The sequence below is a fragment of the Rousettus aegyptiacus genome, unplaced genomic scaffold (assembly GCF_014176215.1).
Source record: "Rousettus aegyptiacus isolate mRouAeg1 unplaced genomic scaffold, mRouAeg1.p scaffold_m13_p_5, whole genome shotgun sequence".
Lineage (NCBI taxonomy): Eukaryota > Metazoa > Chordata > Mammalia > Chiroptera > Pteropodidae > Rousettus > Rousettus aegyptiacus.
In genome coordinates this window covers 19,841,415-19,863,164 of record NW_023416308.1, presented here as the reverse complement: position 1 = coordinate 19,863,164, position 21,750 = coordinate 19,841,415, and the positions used below count along the sequence as shown (strand labels likewise).

The window sequence follows — 21,750 nt, the reverse complement described above, 5'->3', positions numbered from 1 at the left end:
TCGTATTGCCAAGATTCTATCACTTTTGACCTATAGACTGGACGTTTCATATATTTAACCTACTGCCTCCCGCAGAGGGTTGTTGGAGATAAATGAGTTAATAGCTGAACATCACTTAGGACAGTGTTTGGGGCACGTTAGTGCTATAAGAATGTAAGCTATGTTTGTGCAAAATAACAAGAAATTTTACAAAAACAACAACTAATTCAAGGATGCAAGATCAGATGGCTGGTGATTGATGAAACCCCTCAAATTCAGTGTCAGGACTTCTTCCTCGGAAGACAGGCTGCTTCCCATCATCTCCACTCAAATCTCAAGCTGCCACAGGCCACGGGTGGGCTGCTCAGCTATAAGGAGTCTGAGGTGTCCTGGCTGGGCACATGGCCCCAAACCAAAATACTCTGCAGATGGCCCAGAGCAGGCTGTTCCCCAGAGCTGCCTTTGTAGCCTTGGCATGTTATTTCTCTGGAAATCACAGCTGCCTTTCTGGGTGCAGCATCTCCACTCGCCACCCCAGCCTCTTCAGCGAAGCCTGGGCATTTTTGTTTCATGGCTTTGGCAAGAAACAAGGTACCTTAACCTAACCTCTAGATGTGGTCCCCACCCAATGCCAGCCAGCCACCCCTGCACCCGCCCGTGTGGGCCACTACACTGGTCTTCATCTTGGTCTTTGTTTCTGTGGGGGATGGTTCGTGCTGTGGTCAGAACAAAGGTCAGACCATGGACTGCAGCCTTCTCCATTCCCACGTGAAGATCTTGACATCAGGAAAGTTCAAGGTCACAAAACAAATTAGCATCATACTCTGAGTTAGAACCCAAGGCTGATCACTTTCCTATCCGGACCTTTGCTAGTCACATCCCTCTTAGTAAGATAAAGGCAGGGGCCAACTACTGGGTGTGAGCGTGAGACCAGCAGTGAGGGAAGTAGAAGGAGCTACAAGTCGGCTGTGGTTTAGCCAGCGGGAAGAACCAGACGTCTGTATTCGAGCTGACCATAGCTAGTCAAGAAATAGACTAGAAAGAAACACACCAATATGCTACTATCGAGAGGGAAGACATTACTGGCGACCTATTTTTTTTTTCTTCAAGGTTATTTATATTTTCTAAAATTTCTGCAAGGAACATGCACACACACTCCTTGCTACTAGTACCCTCTTTAGGAGATTTTGCTCCCATAAGTGATATACTTTTAGAATGAGCACGTTTTTTCCTTGACACAGGTCTGATCAGGTCATAAGCTGCTCAGAGGCATGTAACTTCAAGCTTTCCCATGAAGGTGGGAAAGCTCAGCATCCTCAAACAGAGAGTCAGCGGCTCTAAAATTGCATGTTCTTACCCCTAAGTAAAGGGCTTTATCTAAAACATCTTCAGTTTCTGCAAAAATGGTTTTCATGCGCATTCTGAGTATTTCTACCACTCCCTGCTAATTTGTACAGATGCCAAATTGCTGATGAAATGGCAAATACTGATGGTGCAGCTGCTCCCAGCTCGTGATTACACGTAGGGGTCTCCCCTCTGCCCCACCCTCCTCCAGTTTTATTAGCGTCACGACTAAACTAACGTCTGTAATTACAAACCCCTATTGCCAATACCTCCTACTTGACACTTGGGCTAGTTTTGCTATTTGTAGAAGTACTAGAGCTTTTGCATTAATTATGAAGGGAATCAATGGCTGTATATACTAGTGTTTTGGTTTTGGGCCAATGAGCAAAACTTTTGAATAATATTCACTTGCATAGTAGAACATTGCTATTTGAACAAATAATAAAAGTTATAAACATAACAACATTGGAAAAGGGAAAAGAGGATCTATGCTTGGAAGTGTAGGGACAGGTTGGGCAGCAGGTGTGTCAAAAAGCAAGGAGCAGATTTTTACCTGGTAAGTGAGATGCTAGGGTTGAAGTCATAGAGGGTCACAGATATCACTCCAGTCTCTGTTTATGGGGAGCCCTCTCAGGCCTTAAAGGGACCCTGCCATCACCCTCGTCCTAACAGGAGACACCTGTATCTGTCTCTGTTTCAGGTGACAAGCCTCACGTTCACCTTCTGTTCTGATCCAGCTTTTCTGAGCTCCAGGCCCTTGTACCCAGGAATTTAATCTGAACCCTGGCTATCTGTCTGTGTTTTCATGATCTTTTGTCTCTAGGACCTTAAAGCTTCCTCCCTACTGGACTTCTGATGCCTTTTACTCATTTGCATCTCTAGTTTTTCACACAGCGCCAGAATCTTATTTCCTAAAGTTGGAAGGGACCTCACCTATGTTTCAGGGTTGTGTGAGGTGTGAAATGGTCATGGAACACCAGGTATAAAGAAATGCATCTTGTACCTGGAAAAGCCCTGCGTAGTGCGTAGGACTATCTCAATTGGAAATACCCTCTGGGGAGGGCATAGGCTCTGCATATCTACAAACCCGATTTCCAATCAGGGATCCAATAGTTTATTTCTGCATGACCTGGAGTAAGTTATTCAACCTCTCTGAGCCTCAGTCTCCTCATCTATAAGATGGGTTAATAATAAGACGTGAAAAAAATGACCCCCTAGCACAGTACTTTGTACATAGCAGGGGCTCAGCAATTATCAGTTTCATTCATTCACCCATCAATTCATTTATTCATTCATTCACTCATTCATTCCCTCATTTGATCAGTTCTTTCTGAGCACCTCTTCCACACTAGACATTGTGCTAAATATTTATGTTGTTCCACTCACTTCTTGTTATCACTGTCCTTCATCTTGCAGATGAAAAGAGATTGATAACATGCCCAAGGTCAGGCAGAAGTTAACGTTCTGCTGAATTCAGGAAAAAGAGCATAGATATGGCCCGTGCCTTCACGGAACTTACCTTCTAATGGTGCATGCGTGTGTGTGTGTGTGTGTGTGTGTGTGTGTGTGTGTATGTATGTGTATCCAGGGATAAAGGGAACAGACTGAGAAGTTAAACACTAGGTTAGAATTGGAGTTATGAGGGCAGAGAACACAGGGCTATGATGAAGAGCAGGGTAGGCAGACATGGCCTCTTTGAGAGGAAGCATTTGAATTGAACCTGCCACGGGGAGATCTAGAGAAAAGGGAGAAAGGGCGTGTCTAGGAGGTGAAAGACCAGTGTGCCTGAGTAAGGTAAATGAGAGAGAAGCATCTCTTTTCTCCTTTTCTCCTTCTCCACCCACCTTCTTCCACTTCCTCCTTCCCTCTCTCCACTTTTCTCTCTCTCTTGAAATGGCCCACAGGAGCCCGCTGAATCCCCCAGTTCCTTGCTATGCCCCAGAAACCCAAGCAGGATCAACTGTATAATTATTATATCTACTGTGACATACAAATATGGGTCTTCTTGTTCAAAGTTTATTCAGAATTTCAAGACCGTGACAGCAGAGCTTTCTACCAAGCACAAGCCCTTCTGGGCATGGATTGCGACCCTGTCAAGCCAGCCCTGGTCTCAGGTGATTTTTAGGAAGCGTTTTCTAATTCTTAGCAGGCCTTGGCCCTAACTCACTACCCTGTAACTTTGGTTTAAAATTCACAGGGAGCATAGATCTTAATAATAGCTTAGGAATGGGGGACAACTGGAGGAAAAAAAAAATGCCCACAAAGAAGTCTCAACACATTTCAGAGAATTAAGATTGTACAAACCATGTTCTCTGGTCATAGTGCCATTAAAACGATTATCAACAATAAAAAAGAAATATATGCATTGGTAGGGCGTAGAGCCACCATCTGGAGCGGAGTTCTCAGCTGCTGCCCCAATGCCAGCCTCTGCTCCTCCCCACCCTGGCAGCTGCACGCTGCTCTCCCCTCTGCACTCTCCTCACCTGGGGTCAGAAGTTTGGACTGGAGCCTGAGGGGTTGATCTGAGGTGCTTCTCCAAACTGAGCTCTCAATTAGGATTCAAATCCACCCTGAGAGAAAGAGAGGGAGAGAGAGTGGTGCTTCAGCTGGAGGTGAGGTTCTTTGAGAGACTTGTTCAAATTATGAAAAGTCGCATTTCCCTATGTTGGGAATTAGATCCGAGTGTAACAGGCCTTCCAGGCTGGAAACGTGGCTACGTGCTCAGAAAGCTAGGTGGCCTGTGCGACAGTGTTTAAACGCATGTTATCCTGTACTAGGGCCCTCATGGTAACTTCAACTGTGGCATGAACCTTCTTAGATTAATGGAGAAATGCTTTAAGCTGTTCCCCCAGGACTGGAGCATGCTCATTAGTCATGGAGGGAGGCACGTGTCAGCTGACAGCCCCATCTATTCATGGCCCAGGCTTTGTTTGTCACCTTAGCTGGTGGTTTGTGGGTGGAGTAGGGTGAGGGGATAGTGGAGAGATCACTGGATGACCTCTGACTCCTGGGTCACCTGAGAGTGTGTTCATTCCAGCTGGCCCAGTCTAAGGTAAATGTTCTGCAAAAGAAGGAGTCCTTTATTGCTATGTTGCATTCGGTTGTACATTTTCCAACATATACCCCTTTAAATCGACTAAAATTAGGCTGCAGCGGGAGAGGTAAAAATATCTGTGTCTAACCAAAGATCGCAGCTGCCATCGAGGGCATAATTCTGATTTAGTTTATTCATTAGTGAACCCAGGCTCCAACCAGACTGTAAAAGTGCTTGCTACATAGTAGGACAGGCTTTGGAGGTGTCCACATCTCTTTTCCTGCAATCCTCTTACCTTTTAATTTGCTCCTCTTTTTTTTTTTTGAGTAATTACCATAGCCTAGAAATGGTAGGGAAGCTTAAAGAATTTCTCCATAATTATAAAAAGGTCGATGCCACATTCCAAATTACAGTACAGGGCCCTAGTATAGGATGGTGCATATTTAACGTTGCCACAGAGGCTGCCTGGCTTTCTAAGCGTCTTTGTAGCATGGAAGGCCTGGATATGCAGCTTGTGGCATTCATGGGGAGCGAGAGCTCCAAACTGCTTTTTCCACTCTGGCATATTACAAGAGATAAATGATAATTGTGATAATAGGTACCCTTTCCTGAGGATTTTGTGCCAGGCTACATAACCTACCTGTTTCGTATACATTGTTCTCACGACTCTGTGAAGTTGTTACCATCCATTATCACCCCCAGTTTACAATGATGAACTGGAGCTTAGAGAAGTCAAGAGACTGACCCCAGCTCACAAATGAGCCATGGGGCCGTGATTTGATTTCTAGACGAACTCCATCACCCACATTTCTGTCGATTAAGCTCTGATGTCATGTCAAACATGCCCCTTCTTCACCCTTTCTCTTGTCAAGGTCTCTGTTTGCTGCTACATAACTGGCCTGTCATTTTGGTGAACTTGTGTCTGTCACTGTGATGTGGGGCCAATGTATTCATGTATTATTTCCCAAGCAATGTTTGTATTCAGACTGGAGTTGTCTGGCAAAGACTCACCCTAAAAGAATATAATAGAAGACATTTAATTAATTATTTTGCTCATCAGCAATCCCCTGGCCACACATGCTTGGAACAAGTTATTCTTTAAAAGCCACATGCACCAAGGTAAGAGAAAGAACCACTGATCGCATATCAGATATGAGGGTTCCAGCCCTAGCTGCACTGCTGAGTCGATTAGGATCATGGACAGGTCACACATTCTTCCAGGGCCTCTGCTTGCCCACTCAACAGATTAAAATCATCATCATCATCATCATCATCATCATCATCATCAAGCACCTTCCATGTTAAGACAAGAGATCCTGCACATGGAGCTTGCAGTCGAAAGACTCTTTCTTCATATGGTGAAAGGGTCAGTGGATTTTAAGCTCTCTCATTTAAATTGAACTCCCTTTTTTACACCAAAACAAACTCCTATAGAAAATTCTAGATTAGGATGGAGGGTAGTTAGTTATCTTCTGATAGGAGTGAAAGAGGAAGGCTTGAGGCCAAGCACCCCTCCTGGGTCCCTCTCCCTGACCCCTTGGTAGCCCCCGTGAGGTTTCGCAGAACGCAAGAGCTCCATGGACCATGGTGCACAAACTCAAGTACCTGTCAGGACGAAGAAGCCATGACTTGTAAAAAGTCAACCTGGTGTTGATTTTTACCCATCTGGTTCAATGCTTCTCAGGATCAGACAAAACAAAACTCTTGCTTCTGCTGAAAGCCTTCCCCACTCTCCCTTCCAGACCTCCACTCCACTCCAGACTACTTCCGAATAAAGGTGTCAGGGGCTTTCAGCATGTTCTCATACCATAAATGTATAATATGGTTTCCAGAAACCCTTCTTAACCCAGCCTCTTTATTTTAAACATACTCTGTTTTGTTTGGACTTACCCAAATGGCAGGCAGTGTGTGGCCCTGGCTGGACATCACCCTTGGTCTGGATGGCATTTCATCTTGGGTAGATGAATGGAATACCTGGCAGTCCTTGACTTCCATCTCAGGGGTTCTTTTCAAATTCAGTGGTACAGATTCACAGGCAGATGCAACCAGTACACAGATACCATAAAAACGTAGGATTCTTTTCAATAAGCATCCATACCTGCATCTTCTTATTACTTCTCATGGCTGGTTCCTTTCCAGAGTCACAGGCTTAGGAGGAGCCTGTGATGATTGCTGGTAATCTTATATTCTTATAAAATTGCTTCTTTAGATGCTCCTCAATTTTTTTCCCACATGGTGATTAAGGGTATAATAGTCATTGATAGAGTAGTGATGGGTCGTGCCTGCTGCCTCCTTGCTTGTCATGTAAAATATTGGCCCAGAAAACACAATTCTTCCTGTTAAGGTAGAAATCAGCACTGAGATTAGCTATTGTAATAGTCAGAGTCTGGCAGGAACCAGAAGGCACACCCCAAATGAGGGTGCTTAATAAAGGGACTATTTATAAAGATCTGGGCGTGTGTAGAGGAAATGATGCACGGGGGATGGTGCAGACTCTGGGGCTAGCAACTCCTGGGAGCAGTAATCTCTTCTGGGCCTAAAGGGGTGAGGAGAGAGTGCAGGAATTCTAGATATGATGCTGTGAACCCTCAGGTATTGCACTAAAATTCAAGGTAGCCTTTGTGCATGTGGGGAGGTGGGAATTTTATGTCTTTTATAAAAGATCCTCACAAAAGGCCCAGGATGCCTGCTCTAGCGCCCAAGTATATACTCTCCATTGGGTATAATTTTCAAGCATCCAAGATGGACAAGCTTCAGCTCATTGGTCCAAACTCTTCATTTCACATATGGGGACACTGAGATCCCAGAGCAGGGATGAGAATAAGCCAAGAGGGCACTAGGATTCAATCACCTTTTCCCTTGGTCCAGTGTTCTTTCTGTAGCCCTGGCCCAGAGAGCTTTATAAAAGTCTCAGGTCACTATCAGGGTGAGAGTTGGGTCTACTCTCATGAGCCACTTTAGTTAACAAAGTTGATTTTTTTTTTTATTAAAGTATTTTTAAACCATTTGCTTAAAAGCTGCATCTAAAATTTTTATCGAGATCCTTAAGAAGATTTAGGGTCACTCACCAAAGATACTTTTGTTCTATTGCAGAGTTTTCTCTTGTTGCCATAGCAGATTATCACAACTTTAGTGGTTTAAACCAACATAGGTTTTACCGTGCAGTTCTGCTGGTCAGAGGTCTGACATGGATTACATTGGGCTAAAACCAAGGTGTCATCCGGGCTGTGTTCCTTCTAGAGACTCTAAGGGAAAATGCATTTCTTAGCCTCTTATAGCTTCTAGATCAGGAGTGCCCAACCCACCCTGTTAGGAACCAGGCTGCACAGCAGGAGTGAGCAAAGCTTCATCTGTATTTGCAGCCACTCCCCAACATTAGCATCACTGCCTCAGCTCCACCTCAGATCGTCAGGCATTAGATTCTCATAGGAGCACCGGTCCCTGGTGCCGAAAAGGTTGGGGACCACTGGTCTAGAGGATTCCAACATTCCTTGGCTGTTGACCACTTCCATCTTCAAAGCCAGGTATGTTGCATCTCTAACCATTCTTCCATAGCCCCATCTCCCTCTGACCAAATCTGGGGTAAATTCTCTGCTTGTAAGGTTTGAACGATTAGATTGGATCCACCCAGATAATTCAGGACAGCCTCCCATCTCAAGATCCTTAACCTTGACCACTTCTGTGAGTCCATTTTACCACATCAGGAAACAGAGTCATAGGTTCTTAGAATTAAGGATTAGGACACCGACGTGTCTCGGGTCATTATTTTGCCTCTCATAGGGTCATTCACAAAAGGTACTTTTGGTCAGCAAATTTTTCTTTAAAAAGCTAAATAGTAAATATTTTAGGCTTTTAGGACCATATGATCCATGTCACAACCACTCTATTCTGCTATTATAGAGCAAAAACAGTCATGGGCAAATATAAATGAATGAGTATGACTGTTTTAATAAAACTTTATTTGTAAAAACAGACCTGTAGGTTGAATTTGGCTCATGGCTGAAGTATACAGACTCCTTGTTTGGATTCGCCAAGCATTGTTGGGGAGGACTTCTGGTCTGGCCTGAGCCCTGGGACTAAAGGATGAATAAGACATGTTCTTGGCCCATGAGGGTCTCTTGCAATCTGGTGGGGACCGATAGATGTTAACAGAAGCCCCAAGAGGGATGAGTCTTCGAGGGCAGAGACCAAGAAGTCATAGGCTCATCCCTCGGAGGAAGTGACCAGGTCTTCCAAGGAAGGAATTGCCCAGATTCCGGCAGAGAATAAAGAGATCCTAGCCTGAAAAGATGGGTTCAAATAAGGTCTTAGATGTCTGAGATTTTGGATTTGGTGGTCTACACTCATGTATGGGACAATTGCACACTGGTTAAGAGTATGAGCTTAATAGCTTTTACAGACCTGGAATTCAAAGTTGTGTGACCTTAGATAAGAGTGTTACGTTCCTCATCTCTAAGATGGAGACAGGCAGGTTGGTTAGATGAGATCATGTGTAAAACCTATTTGTTGAATGAAGTGATGTCCCCTAAAGAGTAGTTGCCATTGTAATTAGTTTTGGAGTTTCCCAGAATGCTTTTGGAAGCTGACCACCTGCCCTTCTGTCTGATTTGCTAACACTCACTAAGAACATAAAGCAAGTGCCTTACTTGTCGACAATAATGATGCTATCAATAATAGTGGTACTAGTGGTGATGGTTGTTATCTTTTAATTATCACTATCAATTTGCCAAGAACCATGCTGAGATCCTTGCAATGGTTATCTCCTTTCATCTGCCCCAAAACTCTAGAAGCAGAACCCCATTATTAGCCACATTATACAAAGGAGAACAGAAGGCTCAGAGAAGGCAAATGACTTGCCTAAGATCACACAGCAGCAAAGGTTGGAAGTGGGACTTAAACTGAAGTTTATCTAATATCAAAGACCATGTTCTTCCTTAACCCCTGGCAGTACAAGGTTAACAGACTCTTTCTCATACCTCCTTCCAGTGTCCAGACAGCTGTGGATTGTGGCAGCAGTGGCAGAAAAGAGATGTAAGTTAACCCTGAGTAGAAACGAGCAGGTTACACTGAAGCCAGGAGTAAACTGCTGGCTCTCTGTGTCCAGTCTGCAGAGGGACTATCCACACCCACTTGGAGAATTATCAACAATGCCCACGAGAGCTCTGTTATAACCTATCACACTGGGTACATATTAATGAACTGTCCAACTTCTTTTAGACAGAGAGATCCCCAATACTTACAATGCTACTGTCCTCCTCAAACACCTTCAGTGCTCTCCATTGCCTCAGAATAGACATTTTGACACACTTGAGCCATATGTATTCTGACTCCTGCTTTCTATATCATCCATGCTCTGCCATTTTATGGCCACCATACCTATTTGTATGCTCTTTCTTCTATCAAAAATTCATTTCTCCAGGCCATACATGGCCAAGCCCTAACCTTCAAACAAAATGTAGCTCAACTGCTATTACTTGATACTGTCCCGTATGCCTCCAAGAAGCAAATTAAGACTCCTCTTTATGCTCCTTAGAACCTGCTCTCTGTCTTTTCTACAATATTGATCATTTTCTCTTTTATTTTATGATTATATATCTAAACGTCTACTCTGCTAAGATGGGATATTGAGGACATGGCCAATCTTGGTTTCATGTTTATAGTTCCTTTCCATGGTTCCTGGCATCGAGTATTCTGTAAACATACAAATACATTTTAATTTGTTTGTTTGTTTCAGTGAGTACATCAACCAAAAATTAAAATACTCCTTTGGTACCCATATCAATAAGAGAGCTACACAGGTCTCCCTGTGTACTGCTTTCAGGATTAATAGAATGCACATGTAAAGTCTCTGTCCATAAAGATGTTCCAGTTAAGGCAGGCAAGGAATTAAGACCATAACACTTGACATATTCCATGTACATGCCATTTGGTATAAAATTCATGCAAAATTTTATTCCAAATTTGGAGATGCCTCAACCTGTATATTAGAGTGTTTATCTTCCCAAGGAAAAGCAGCAGTTTGTGGAATTAGCATTGGAATCAGAGGGACCAGGGTTTACATATCAACTTCATCACTAACTAGCTGGTGATCTTGGCCGATACCCAAGCTGGCCTCCCCAAATCCCATTCTCACACCTGTATAATGGGGACAGCACCAACTCCCACCTTTCAGGAATGGTGTTGTGAGCACTGGTCGAGGTTATGCATTTATAGCACGTAGCCTAATGCCTGGGTTATGTTAAAGGGTGACTATCTAGATATTGCTGTTACTGTGGTTGTCATTGTGATGACAGAATCCTGTGTTCTGCTTCTAGGGATAACATCTCCATCCTCAGCTCCCAGCCAGAGGGCAGTCTTCAGTCCTGGTTGAGTTGTTCTCTGTCCCTGGCCACAGACACCATGAGGACTCCATCTCGACAGTCAGCCCTCAGCAGTCACATCCTCAGCCCCAGGTAAGAGTATATCCTTATTGTCTCTGGATGGCCAATAGCTCAAAGAGTCTTGGACTTCGAAGGCTGTCATTTAGGTCTTCCATTTCCTCTGGCCTAGACAAAGACAAGCACGGTCCAGACAGTTTGAGATATGAGCCTGCCACTTCCTAACTGGATGACTTTAGGGAGGTTAGTTACCTTCTCTGAATCTTCACTTCCTTATCTGCAAAACAGGAAATATAATTGTATTTACTACTCCGAACAGTTGAAATGGTGAGGGTCTAATGTAGTCCTCCATAAGGTACAGTTTTCCCAGATGATTTTAAATAGCATGGGGTGAATATATTTTTTTAATCGTGGATTTATTACAGTTGCCTTCTATCTGAGGTAGGTCCTACTTGTTTGCCATTTACAGATAATTCCAGATTTAAAATTTTTAAATAAAAAAATTTAATTAATTTTTTTTGTATTTTTTTAAATGATGAGTCAGTATAAAGATGGTTAGGCTGTATGATTTCTCTCTTTGAAACTTTAGCTTTGTTTGAACGTCAGGAATCTATATTTTCCCTACCACAGAGGAAGATGAATTCAGTCATGGCCTGAGAAGAGACCGTCACAAATCTATGGGATTGCCAATAATAGGTTTCTTCAACAAACCAGCATCAAGATTCACCCTTAGTTGTAGAACTTAAATCTACCTTCCCATCTTGCTTTTCAGCTTTGTTTCTCTCGGCTCTCTTGGTTTTCCTTTTCAAGGGTGGCCTTCTTGTAATTGGGAGCTAATGGCCATAAATCAGAAATTATGGATTAAGCAGATACATAATTAAGATGAAATTCACACCTCTTTAATAATAACGAAAGAATGAATGTGATAAAATAGGGAGAAAAATCAGACTGATGGAACAAACCTAGATGACTCTCCTTGCTGACTTGAAATGTATCTGCTCTGAAGCAAGGGGTTATCTCTACAAAAAGAAGGGATCGGAAATTCATGCTAATGAATTTGGGGCACATTTGGTGAGTGGCAAATGTCTAGCACATGGCTGCAGATCATCTTAGATTTGATGTCGAAAATATCAAAGAGAGGCTCCAAGAATGGGGTGCATCTGGGGAGTTAATTATAAGGCAAGGTTATCTAATTACTGATCTTAATTAAAAACAGGCCTGTATGCAGAAAGGCCACATCCTCTGTGAAACCCAAATGATGAGGACTTTTTCTCTCCTGATAACTAAATACTTTTGTTTTTCTCCGCCAGCCGGAGTATAAAGCAGCAGAAGCAGAACCAGAGGCAGCTAGAGCAGAATGTGAATGATCATTAACATAATTTCCAAGTTTCATAATGATAATTGTATTAGGGTACATGATAAGGATCCTCAGTCCTTGAGTTACACCCTAAGTTGTTTGGCACCAATTCATAATGGGAGATGGGAGGCAGTGGTGATTTCAGTACATGGACTGAAGTCAGAGCACCTGAATTCCAACCCCATATTTATTTGCTCCTCCACACCTGCGAGATTTGGGGCAAATTGTTTAACTTCTCCGTTCATGCTTCCTCATAAGTAGATCAATGTTGTTTTTAGGGTTAATGAGAGGGTGCAGTAGTTGTCCTTCACTCAGAGCCTGACATCTCAAGAGCTCAAGAAAATTAGCTGCTTTATGAGTGCCAGTATTTATTTGATGCCCGGAGGAACCAGAGACACACATCATTACCCCCATGTTACAGAACAGGAATCTGAGGCCCAGGGAGGGGGAAACAACTGCATCAGACACAGACAGCCTTCCCCCAGCTTTGTAGCTACACCGCGGACGGAGTTGGTTTTCAGCATCCCCAGGCAGCCTTCTCCGCAGCCTCCTCCCTCTTTCTCTGTCCCCCAGCCTTCCAAGTCCTCAGTGTCCAGCTGCAGTTCAGAGCAGAGGTGCCTGCCTCAAGGACAGTGAAAAGCCAGGAGGCGAGAAAAGCTCTTTGTCTGTTCTCCTCATGTCAGTGTCCCTAGACTGGCACACAGTTGGTGCTCAATAAATGTTTGTTGGGTGAATAACTGAATGAAACATTAAGGCTGGTACAGAAATATTAATCTATTTGGTCGCAACTCAGTACTGACTGTGACTCCGAGAAGGCTGGTAATTTGTTCAATGTCCCACAGTGGGTAAGTGGAAGAGCCAAGATTTAAACTCGCGTTTGAAACCCTCCAAAGCCTGCATTTATATTTGCCATACTGCCGTGACTCTCTGACATTTTTCCAAGGGGTGGATCACTCATCTGGCAAAATTTACTGGCAAAGAGCTGGCTTGTTATTAATACTAAAACTGCATAAGGATTGTTATTCAACGTTCAACATCCATCCAAAAGATATTTATTAACTGCCAGCTGCATGCCAGATCCCACAGCATGAGGCCTTGAAAATTTTGAGCCCTGCCCTTAGAGAATGTTTACAACTTAAAGATTCTAAAACTTCTGAGCTAGAAGGAAGCACTGAGATCATCTAGTCCAATTCGCTCATTATGCCGATGGAGAAAATAGGTCTGCAGTGGGAAATGTCTCAGCCAAATTTACCGTAAGGACTGACCTAGAGTTCAGGTGCCTTGACTTCTAGCTCTTTCTAATTGCACAAGTAATCTGTGAATACTTCCCCTTTCAAGAACTTAAAATATAACTAAGAAGGTTAAAATCCTCTTGGCCACCACCCTAATCTCAGCTTCCTTTTCAAAAGTATCCATTATCTTCAATTTGTCATGAATTCTTCAATATCTTTCTCTATGTATTTATAAATATATATATATACATATATATTCTTATAGAACATATATAGCATATTTGTGGGCTTTTTAGAAACATAAATGATATGATGTTATATTATGTATATTATGCTATATGTAAATTCCTAGAATTTCCCCTCAACAATATTCCTCAGCAATCTTTCCTTATCAGTATGCTTAAGTCTATCTCATTCTTTTAAATTCTTGCAAAAGATCTTAAAGTTATAATCTTGTTTTACTTTTAGTTGCTCTCCTGGTATTTGCTATTAACCTGCAAAGCTTCAAAAAAGACACATCCTTAAATGTATGGGCAAATGATTCTCTGGGTCAAAGGGCACTTGCATGTTAAACTTGACTAGATACTAGCAGATCATTCCAATGTTCCTCCTGCTAAGAGACTATACAGTAGAAGAGTATGAGACTCCTATATGCCCCTCCCCATGTTACCAGGAACATCACAGAGGTCAATAAAGGAGTCTCTTGGACATTTCCAATTTGAGAAAGAAGGTCACTCTAAAACAGAAGAGAGGGAGAGAGCAGTCTTATGCCAAAAAAATAAAAGCATTCCCTGTATAATTTATAAGGGGACGTCAACTCTAGAGAAACACACCTAAAACTTTATGATTTACAGCTCTGGAATCATGCAGCTGCTGCTGATAAATGCAAGAGCTCCCGGGGACAGAGACTCTCTATTACCTTTGTAGCCCCCGGAGCTGGAGTTTGTGGGCTTGGTGGTGGCAGCCATCTTTGTCTCTTAACATCTGGCTGCAGGTGGTATCAAGGCTGTTCAGGGGCTGGCATCTCACCTCAGCCCCTGCCGTGCACCCGGCTTCTCCTTCCTGCTCCCCAGGGCCATTGCCCTGCTAGAGGAGTGGTAAGGGGCCCTCTCCTCTTCCATCTTGTCCTCACAGCACAGCAGGCTTTCTAAGGAGTGTCCAAGCCCCAATTCATTCTAGACCCCCATCTCAATGCCCAGCAGAACGCCAGCCTTCGTCGCTAGCACAGTTCTGCAGGGTCCATATGCTGACAGACATCAGTCGATTCAACTGTACAGACTCCTAATGTCTCATCTTGTCACTGGCCAGTCACTTCTCTCATTTTCCCAGACAGTTAATTGAACCATCTGCCTTCCCAGCCGCCACTACCCTTCACTCTAAGGAGACACCCTAAACTCCTGTTTCATCCAAAGAAAAAGAATAATGGCCTCGACTTCTGTGACATCTGTAAATTCATCTCTGTCTGTCCCCATCTTCCTTCTGGTCTTAGAAGACGAGATCTGGGACTAATTCATATCCACTCCCTTCTCTCCCCTACAGAGCTCTGATCCACCCAGTGTCCCATCCTCACCTGTTTCTCAACTTCCCACGTTCTAGTTGTTCTTCCTCAGGTTATAAATGCCTTCAGGTCTTCCCCATCCTAACTATATCCTCACGCATCACCCAGCAGCTGTGCTGAGTTATTCCTTTTACTTCCCCTAGGGTTCCCATGCACCATCTTCACTTACTTCACTTTTATGCCTCATTTCCTACAGCCCCAAGCCTGCCCCCATCACTCTCTTGAAACTTTTCTCACCATATCAGTGGTTTCCGAAGAGACTAAGATGTTCTTAGTCTTGATCTTTTTCAGAACTTCTCCCCTGCGTTGGCATCTCTTCTTGGAATGCTCCGTTTACTTGGCTTTGGAGATGTTTCTGCTTCTTGGCGCTCCTCGAACTTCTCTCTTCTGATTTCTTCCTTCCTGCCCCAGCCCCCAAATGCTGGTTTTCTCAGGGCACTGCCCTCACCTGGCTGTTTTGTTTTTTTTTTTCATCCGATCCTGGGCAATCTTCTTGTGGTTTTAACTGCCCTATTATAAGCAGATGACTCCCTAATCTAGACCTTCAGCTCCTACATTCTCCCAAGTTTGAAACTTTTATGTCATACCCAATTACTATATTGGGAAGATCGCCAACTGGACATCTCTCTGGTGTCTTTACTCAGAATATCCAAGAGAGAATTCCTTCCTCCCCACGCTCCTGTGTTATCTGTATCATCTAGTGCTTCTATCATTCGTAAAACCACCCAAACTGGAGCTCTTGAGTCATCCTGGGCTGTCATCCCTCTCTCTCATGGGCATATTCAACTGATCTCTAAATCTTGTTTATTCTGCCCTCCCTGGAGCAAATACTTTTAATTCTTTTTTTTTTCCTACTCTCCATCGCCGCTGCCAACACTTTTAAGGAAGCCTACTCATTTTTCACCTAGACTCTGGCAAAGACCTTCTAAAACTACCCTCCTTTAGTCAGTCCTCTACCCTTCAGTGAGTATGATTTCTCTAAAATGAAAATCTGGTTTCAATGGATTCCCACCACCTACAGCTACCCATCACAAAATCTGGCCCTTGACCTCTTTTTGAAGGTTTTATTGGATCACAGCAATGCCCACGTTTGGGTGTTTTCTTTGTTTATTTTACGTATTGTCTATGACTACCTTTGCTTTACAATGGCAGAGTCAAGGAGTCGTAACAAAGATCATATGTTCCCAGAGCCAGAAATATTTGCCTGCTGCCCTTTACAGGAAAACTTTGGTGACATCTGACCCTTAAAGAATAGAATTGAAATGGGTTTACGCTGCCTTCCATGATCTGGCTCTTATCTACCTCTCTGCTCTCATTTTCCTTTATCTCTTCTTTATTATCTGTGCCCCAAGCGGTATATACAGTTCTCCCTGAAAAACGGTACTATTTCCCGCTCCTGGTCCTTTGCCCAAGATATGCCCTCAGACTGGACATCCTTCTCATGTTTCTTTACCTGACAAACTCATCCGTCAAGACTCAGCTCATGTATCACCTGCCTCAGGAGCCTTCTTTGACTCCTTGGCTTGGTTGGGGGTTTTTGTGCTCCTACAGACCCCACATGTCTCTGTCCCATAGCACTTAACATATTATGTTGAGATCATCTGTTCAGGTGTATGTCTCCTTCATTAGGCTGTGAGCTCTTTAAGAACATACATTTTGTCTTTCCTTCTTGTACCTCAGCCACTAGAACAGTGTCTGACACATAGTAGGTACTCAGTAAATATGCACCGAACAAATAAGTGACCAGTAGAAAGAAGTTAGATGGCTTTTTACCAGGGTGTTTGGAAGAATGATGCATGATGCTGATATTGAAAACCAAGGGTGAACTTGCCAGACTAGTTAACTGTCTTCTATCACAGAGCAAGTTCTTAGCAACATGGAACCAGGATTGAAGGAACATAATGGGGAAAACTGAAAATCTGGGGCTCAACTTCCCTGGAGTGCAGACCGAAGGCAGAGACAGGTTGTGGGCACATAATGTTAAGCTGAATCTGACGAAGGGACCTTGGAGACATACTTCAAAGGAGGTAGGGGGAAGCTAACAGGCTTTGTACTCTGGTAGACCTAGTTTCTAGTCCAAGGTCTACTACCTACTAGCTGCCTAAATGTGAGGAGGTTACAGTCTGTGAGTCTCAGTCCCTCCTCCATGATTCTATCCTTTCTTTATATTAATATCGCTTTTGCAGGATTAAAGAATTAACTACTATAAATAAAATTGTATATATTTAAAGTATATAAAAATATATATATAATATTCCATTTATTTAAAAATAAAGTTTGAAAAGATTTTAAAAGAATTAACTATTGCCTATTGAATATTAGCTATAGAGTGGTTTATGGAAGGCCTGTCACCAAATTGGTGGTTAATAAACAAAAGCTTCCTTCCACCCTCCTCCCTTCATCCCAGGCCAGGCCGGATGACACTGCTTTAGGAGGCAAAGATGCTGACAATAAGGACTAGGGAAAACTGTAATGGGGTGTTCTGCAGAGATCGTAAAAGTGGGCTCAGTTCACAGCAGAAAACTGTGAACCTAAAACAGAGACTCTCTTGGCAATGAAAGCGGAGTTTCAGTAACCTTAGTTTTAAATATGTTGAACTTAGTGTCTTTGGTGACATCCAAGTGGAACTGTCCAGAGATTTTAAACTCTGGTCTGGATCTATGGAGATGCCAGAATATCTCTGCATAATGTAATAGTTGGGATTCTTCAAGGTGTAGGTAAAATAAAACCCAACTCAACCTGGCTTGTACAAAAAGGAGAGTTTATTGTCTCATGTAGCTTGGAAACCAGGGGTAGATTGGCATAATTCAGGTATTACCAGATCCAGGGATTGGAAAATGGTTATGGAGATTTGATTCTCCGGCAGCCTCTCCGCTCTGCTATTCTCTGAGTTGTCTTCTTTCTGAGGCAGCAAGATGGTGTCCAGTAGCTCCAAGCTTATGTCTGCATCACTCTGAGTCCAATGGTAAAGAGGGCTTCTCTTCTTAACAGTTCTACAGAAATCCTGAGCTTGATTCTCTTTGGCTGCCCAAAGTGTGTCACATGTCTGTCTGAACTAGTCAGAGTGGAGAGGGAAACGAAGGAGCCTCTTACCTAAGGCTCAAGTTGGTGTTTTCTCCTAGCTCTGGGAGATGGGATTATTCCCATTCAAAGTACAAGAACGTTGGGGAAGAGGGGATTCCCAAAATGACAATAGGGTACCTTACCTGAAGCAGGAAAATGATCCTAGGTAAATAGAAAAGACAAGCAAAACGATGTTCTCCATCAAAGGAAGGTTGAATTATGGAAGTGGACAAGAGCATGGAGACAGAGAATGAAGGGTGATGAGAAGATGGGAGAGGAGAGGAGAGGAGGGGAAGGTAGGGAAAGGGAGAGGGGGAGAAGGGAAACAGTGAGGAGAAGGGGTAAGGAGGGAGGAAGCTAGAAGGAGGAAGGGCGGAAGAAGAAAGGAAGAGGAGAGGGAGAAAGAGAAAACATATTAGAGCGTTTGTGGTCCCCATTTAGTAACCTTGGGAAGTTCAAATAAAATTGTGTTCATCTTGGTCAGAGACAACATTTATCCCTAAACCTCAGTGACCGATCTATCATCACATAATTAGTGATGCTGTGATTTGAATTTATCACCAAATACGGCTCTCCACTGTTGCTGTTGGACGTGTACCATATTGCAATGTGAGCGTGGAGATTATTGTATAAATTATTCTCACTCACATAATCATCGTGATTTTAATTACTGTGTAATCTTCGCTAATTACTGTTGTATGTATCATTTGCTTTGGTGCCGATTTAACACAACTGCTTTTCCTTTGGCTAAAAAATGGCATGACAACTTTTCCTTTTTCTGGGGAAAATTCGCATTCTGTAAACATTTTCAGCCCCACACTCTTGGCTTGCAGTTCTTAGTTTAAAAGAAAAAGATTTAGATACTCCTACCACCACCACCCTCACACCTGAAGACTTTTATTTGGTATAAGGCTGGCTTGAATTAATAAAAAGATCTAAATTATAGGGTTATTGTTTTTAAAATAAAGTTGTGTTACTTTCAAGGAAATGCAATTACTTCTACAGAAGCAAAAGCCAAGAATAGGTCATGTGAAGCCTGCTTAAACGATTAGATAAGACTTGTTTGTAATTAGTTCATTAATTATGTAAATATGAATGGATGGTACTTAACGTTAAAAACAGCTTGTTCTCAAAGTAGGTTAAGCATCCATGCTAATCTCATTTCAATAGTACATTTATTTATCGGTCTCTACATTATTAGAACCACAGCTCAGGATCATTTCAATTCATTCCGAATGTACTTAATGAACAGGCCTCTCATGAATATGGTTTTATGTCTTCCTATGACAATAGGGTTCTTTTCAGTTTTATCAGTATTAGGAAGATCAGTGGAAAAGATGTGGAAACTGAATGCATGGAAATATTCAATGCAAACACATCAACCGTGGACTCACTGCCTTAATAGATGAAAGCCGGAGAAGCCTGTCTCTGTCCAAGATTCATCCTTGGGGCCAGCATTACCTTTGGATGAATGTCCACGGAAAGGAGGGCTGTTTTCTGTCTAGAATGCCAGGTCTTAGGTGGTAGATGTATCTGTGGCTCTCTCAGAAATTTTGAGGCTCACCTAAATTAGCCGCAAGTTTATGTAAAACAATTCGGATTAATCACTGATGGTTCAAAACATTTTTTTAGAATCTGTGGTTCTCTCATTGAGCTAAATTTTTGTTACGTAAGCTTCTTAGTAAAATATTCTTATGTCATATACATATTTCATATATATATAGGAAAGAACCTCTTTATGAAATTTTCAAAAATTAGTCATACCTAGGTAATTACTACCAAATCCAAACCATTACCTCTTCTTTCCTCAAAGGTAACCACCATTCTGACTTCTAAGACTATAAATGAGACATGCCTGTTTTTGAACTCTGTGTAGATGGGAGCAATCAGTAGTACTCTTTGGTGTTTGGCTTCTTTCTTTCCATATTATGTTTATGAGATTCATCCACGTTGTTGCATGTAGCAGTAATTCACCTGTTTACCTTGCTCAGCAGCCCATAACAATGGTTCTCAACTGGAGGTGGGGTGGGGCAATTTTATACCTTGCTCCCTGCCAGGGGACAGTCGGTAATGATGACTGGAGACATTTTTGGTTGTCATAATGGAGGGAGAGGGGTGCTATTGGCATCTAGCCTGTAGAAGCCCAGGATGCTGCTAAGCATCCAACAATGCACAGGACAGGCCACCGAAATTTTCTGGTCCAAAATGTTAGTTATGCAAGCATTGAGAAACCCTGGTCCGTATGGTCCATTGTGTAAACATGCGATAATGATTTATACATTCTATTATTAATAGATACTTAGGCTGTTTCCAGTTTAGCTCCAATATGCATAGTACTACTATGAACAATTGTGTCCACATCTTGTTGCATGGATTTACAGCTTTCTGTTGGACATACACGCAGGAGTAGAATTGCTGGGCCACAGATGCATTGTCACTTTAGTAAATATTGTCAAAATGGGTGTGCCAATTTACAGTCCGACCAGCAGTGAATGAGTTCCAGTTGCTCTGCATCCTTGCCAACACCTGGTTTTGTCATTTAAAAAAATTTTATCTATTCTACTGGATATTAGTAGTGTCACATTTTTGGTTTTAATGTGCATGTTCCTAATAGATAAACCTTTTCATGTGCTTTTATGTTCATTTGGATAACCTCTTTGGTGAAATGACTGATGAAGTCTTTGCTTAATATATTTTTTTTTTCTTTTGGGTTGTCTGTCGTTTTTAAATTGATTTGTAGAAGTTCTTAATATATTCTAGATTAAGTCCTTTCTTGGGTATGTGTATCCATGCCCATTTAGTGGCTTGCCTTTTTCATTCTTCTAATGGTTTCTTTTGATAAGCAGAAGTTTTCAATTTTAATGTAAACAAATTTAGAATTTGTTTCCTTTATGGTTGGCACTTTTTATATCTTATTGAAGAATTATTTGCCTACTCTCAAATCATAAAAATATCTCTCCATGTTTTCTTGCAAAAGTTATATTGATTTAACTTTTATATCTAGACATACAGTTTATCAGGAAATTATATTTATTTATGATGCAAAATGGGGGTTAAGGTTCATGACCATGTGACTATCCAATTGGTCAGCATATATATTTTAAAAGATATAATTTTTTCACATTTCACAGTAGTATCATCTATAGTCTCTATTTCATTTTATTATTTTCCCATTCTTGAGCTGATTTAACATTGCCTTAACTAATGGAGCTTTATATAGTAAGTCTTGATATCTGGAAGTGAATGTGCCTCAGATTAATTCTTCTGCTTGAAGATCAGCAAATGACTCTAGGAGAAAATGTCACACAATATCCTTTCCTGTTTCTAGAACTTGGCTTTCAAGTCCTGGCCGCTTTGGTGACTCTCCAATGTCTTTTAATTTAAATTTAGTTTTTCTAGTTTTTCTAAGGGAGGATTTTTTTTTTCTGATACAGCTACTCTATCATATTTGGAAACTGAAGGCTGAACTGGACTTTTTTACTCCATTTGTTAAGTAGACATTTCTTCCTTAGTTTCTATACCCAAGAGGACATGAACATTCACCTGTATTTCCTTTCAAGCATAATTTGATGAGTCTACTTCCCCTCTAGACTTTAAGCTTCTAGACTACAAGCGTTATTCATCTATGTATTGACAGCATTTGGCAGCAGGGGACTCAATAAGTGGCTGTAAAGGATAGGTGGATGGATTATTTCCATTTATTTAAAACTACATTTTCTTGAGGAACTGGGTGCTTTCATGAATAAGTCTGATATTTTATGTGGCTATAGCTATTACACCACATTCAGTGAGGCAATGTCTATGTG

At 42.1% G+C, this 21,750-nt stretch overlaps 1 protein-coding gene across 3 annotated transcripts in view; it reads left to right on the top strand.

Moving 5' to 3' along the window:
• MYO18B (myosin XVIIIB) overlaps positions 1–21,750 on the top strand; it is a 239,968-nt gene that overhangs the window by 204,906 nt on the left and 13,312 nt on the right. For all 3 annotated transcript variants that reach the window (XM_016124218.2, XM_036221665.1, XM_036221666.1), the window contains 2 exons: positions 9,344–9,388; positions 10,672–10,809. In XM_016124218.2, coding sequence (XP_015979704.2) covers positions 9,344–9,388; positions 10,672–10,809 — 183 coding nt within the window. The remainder of the gene's footprint in view (positions 1–9,343; positions 9,389–10,671; positions 10,810–21,750) is intronic.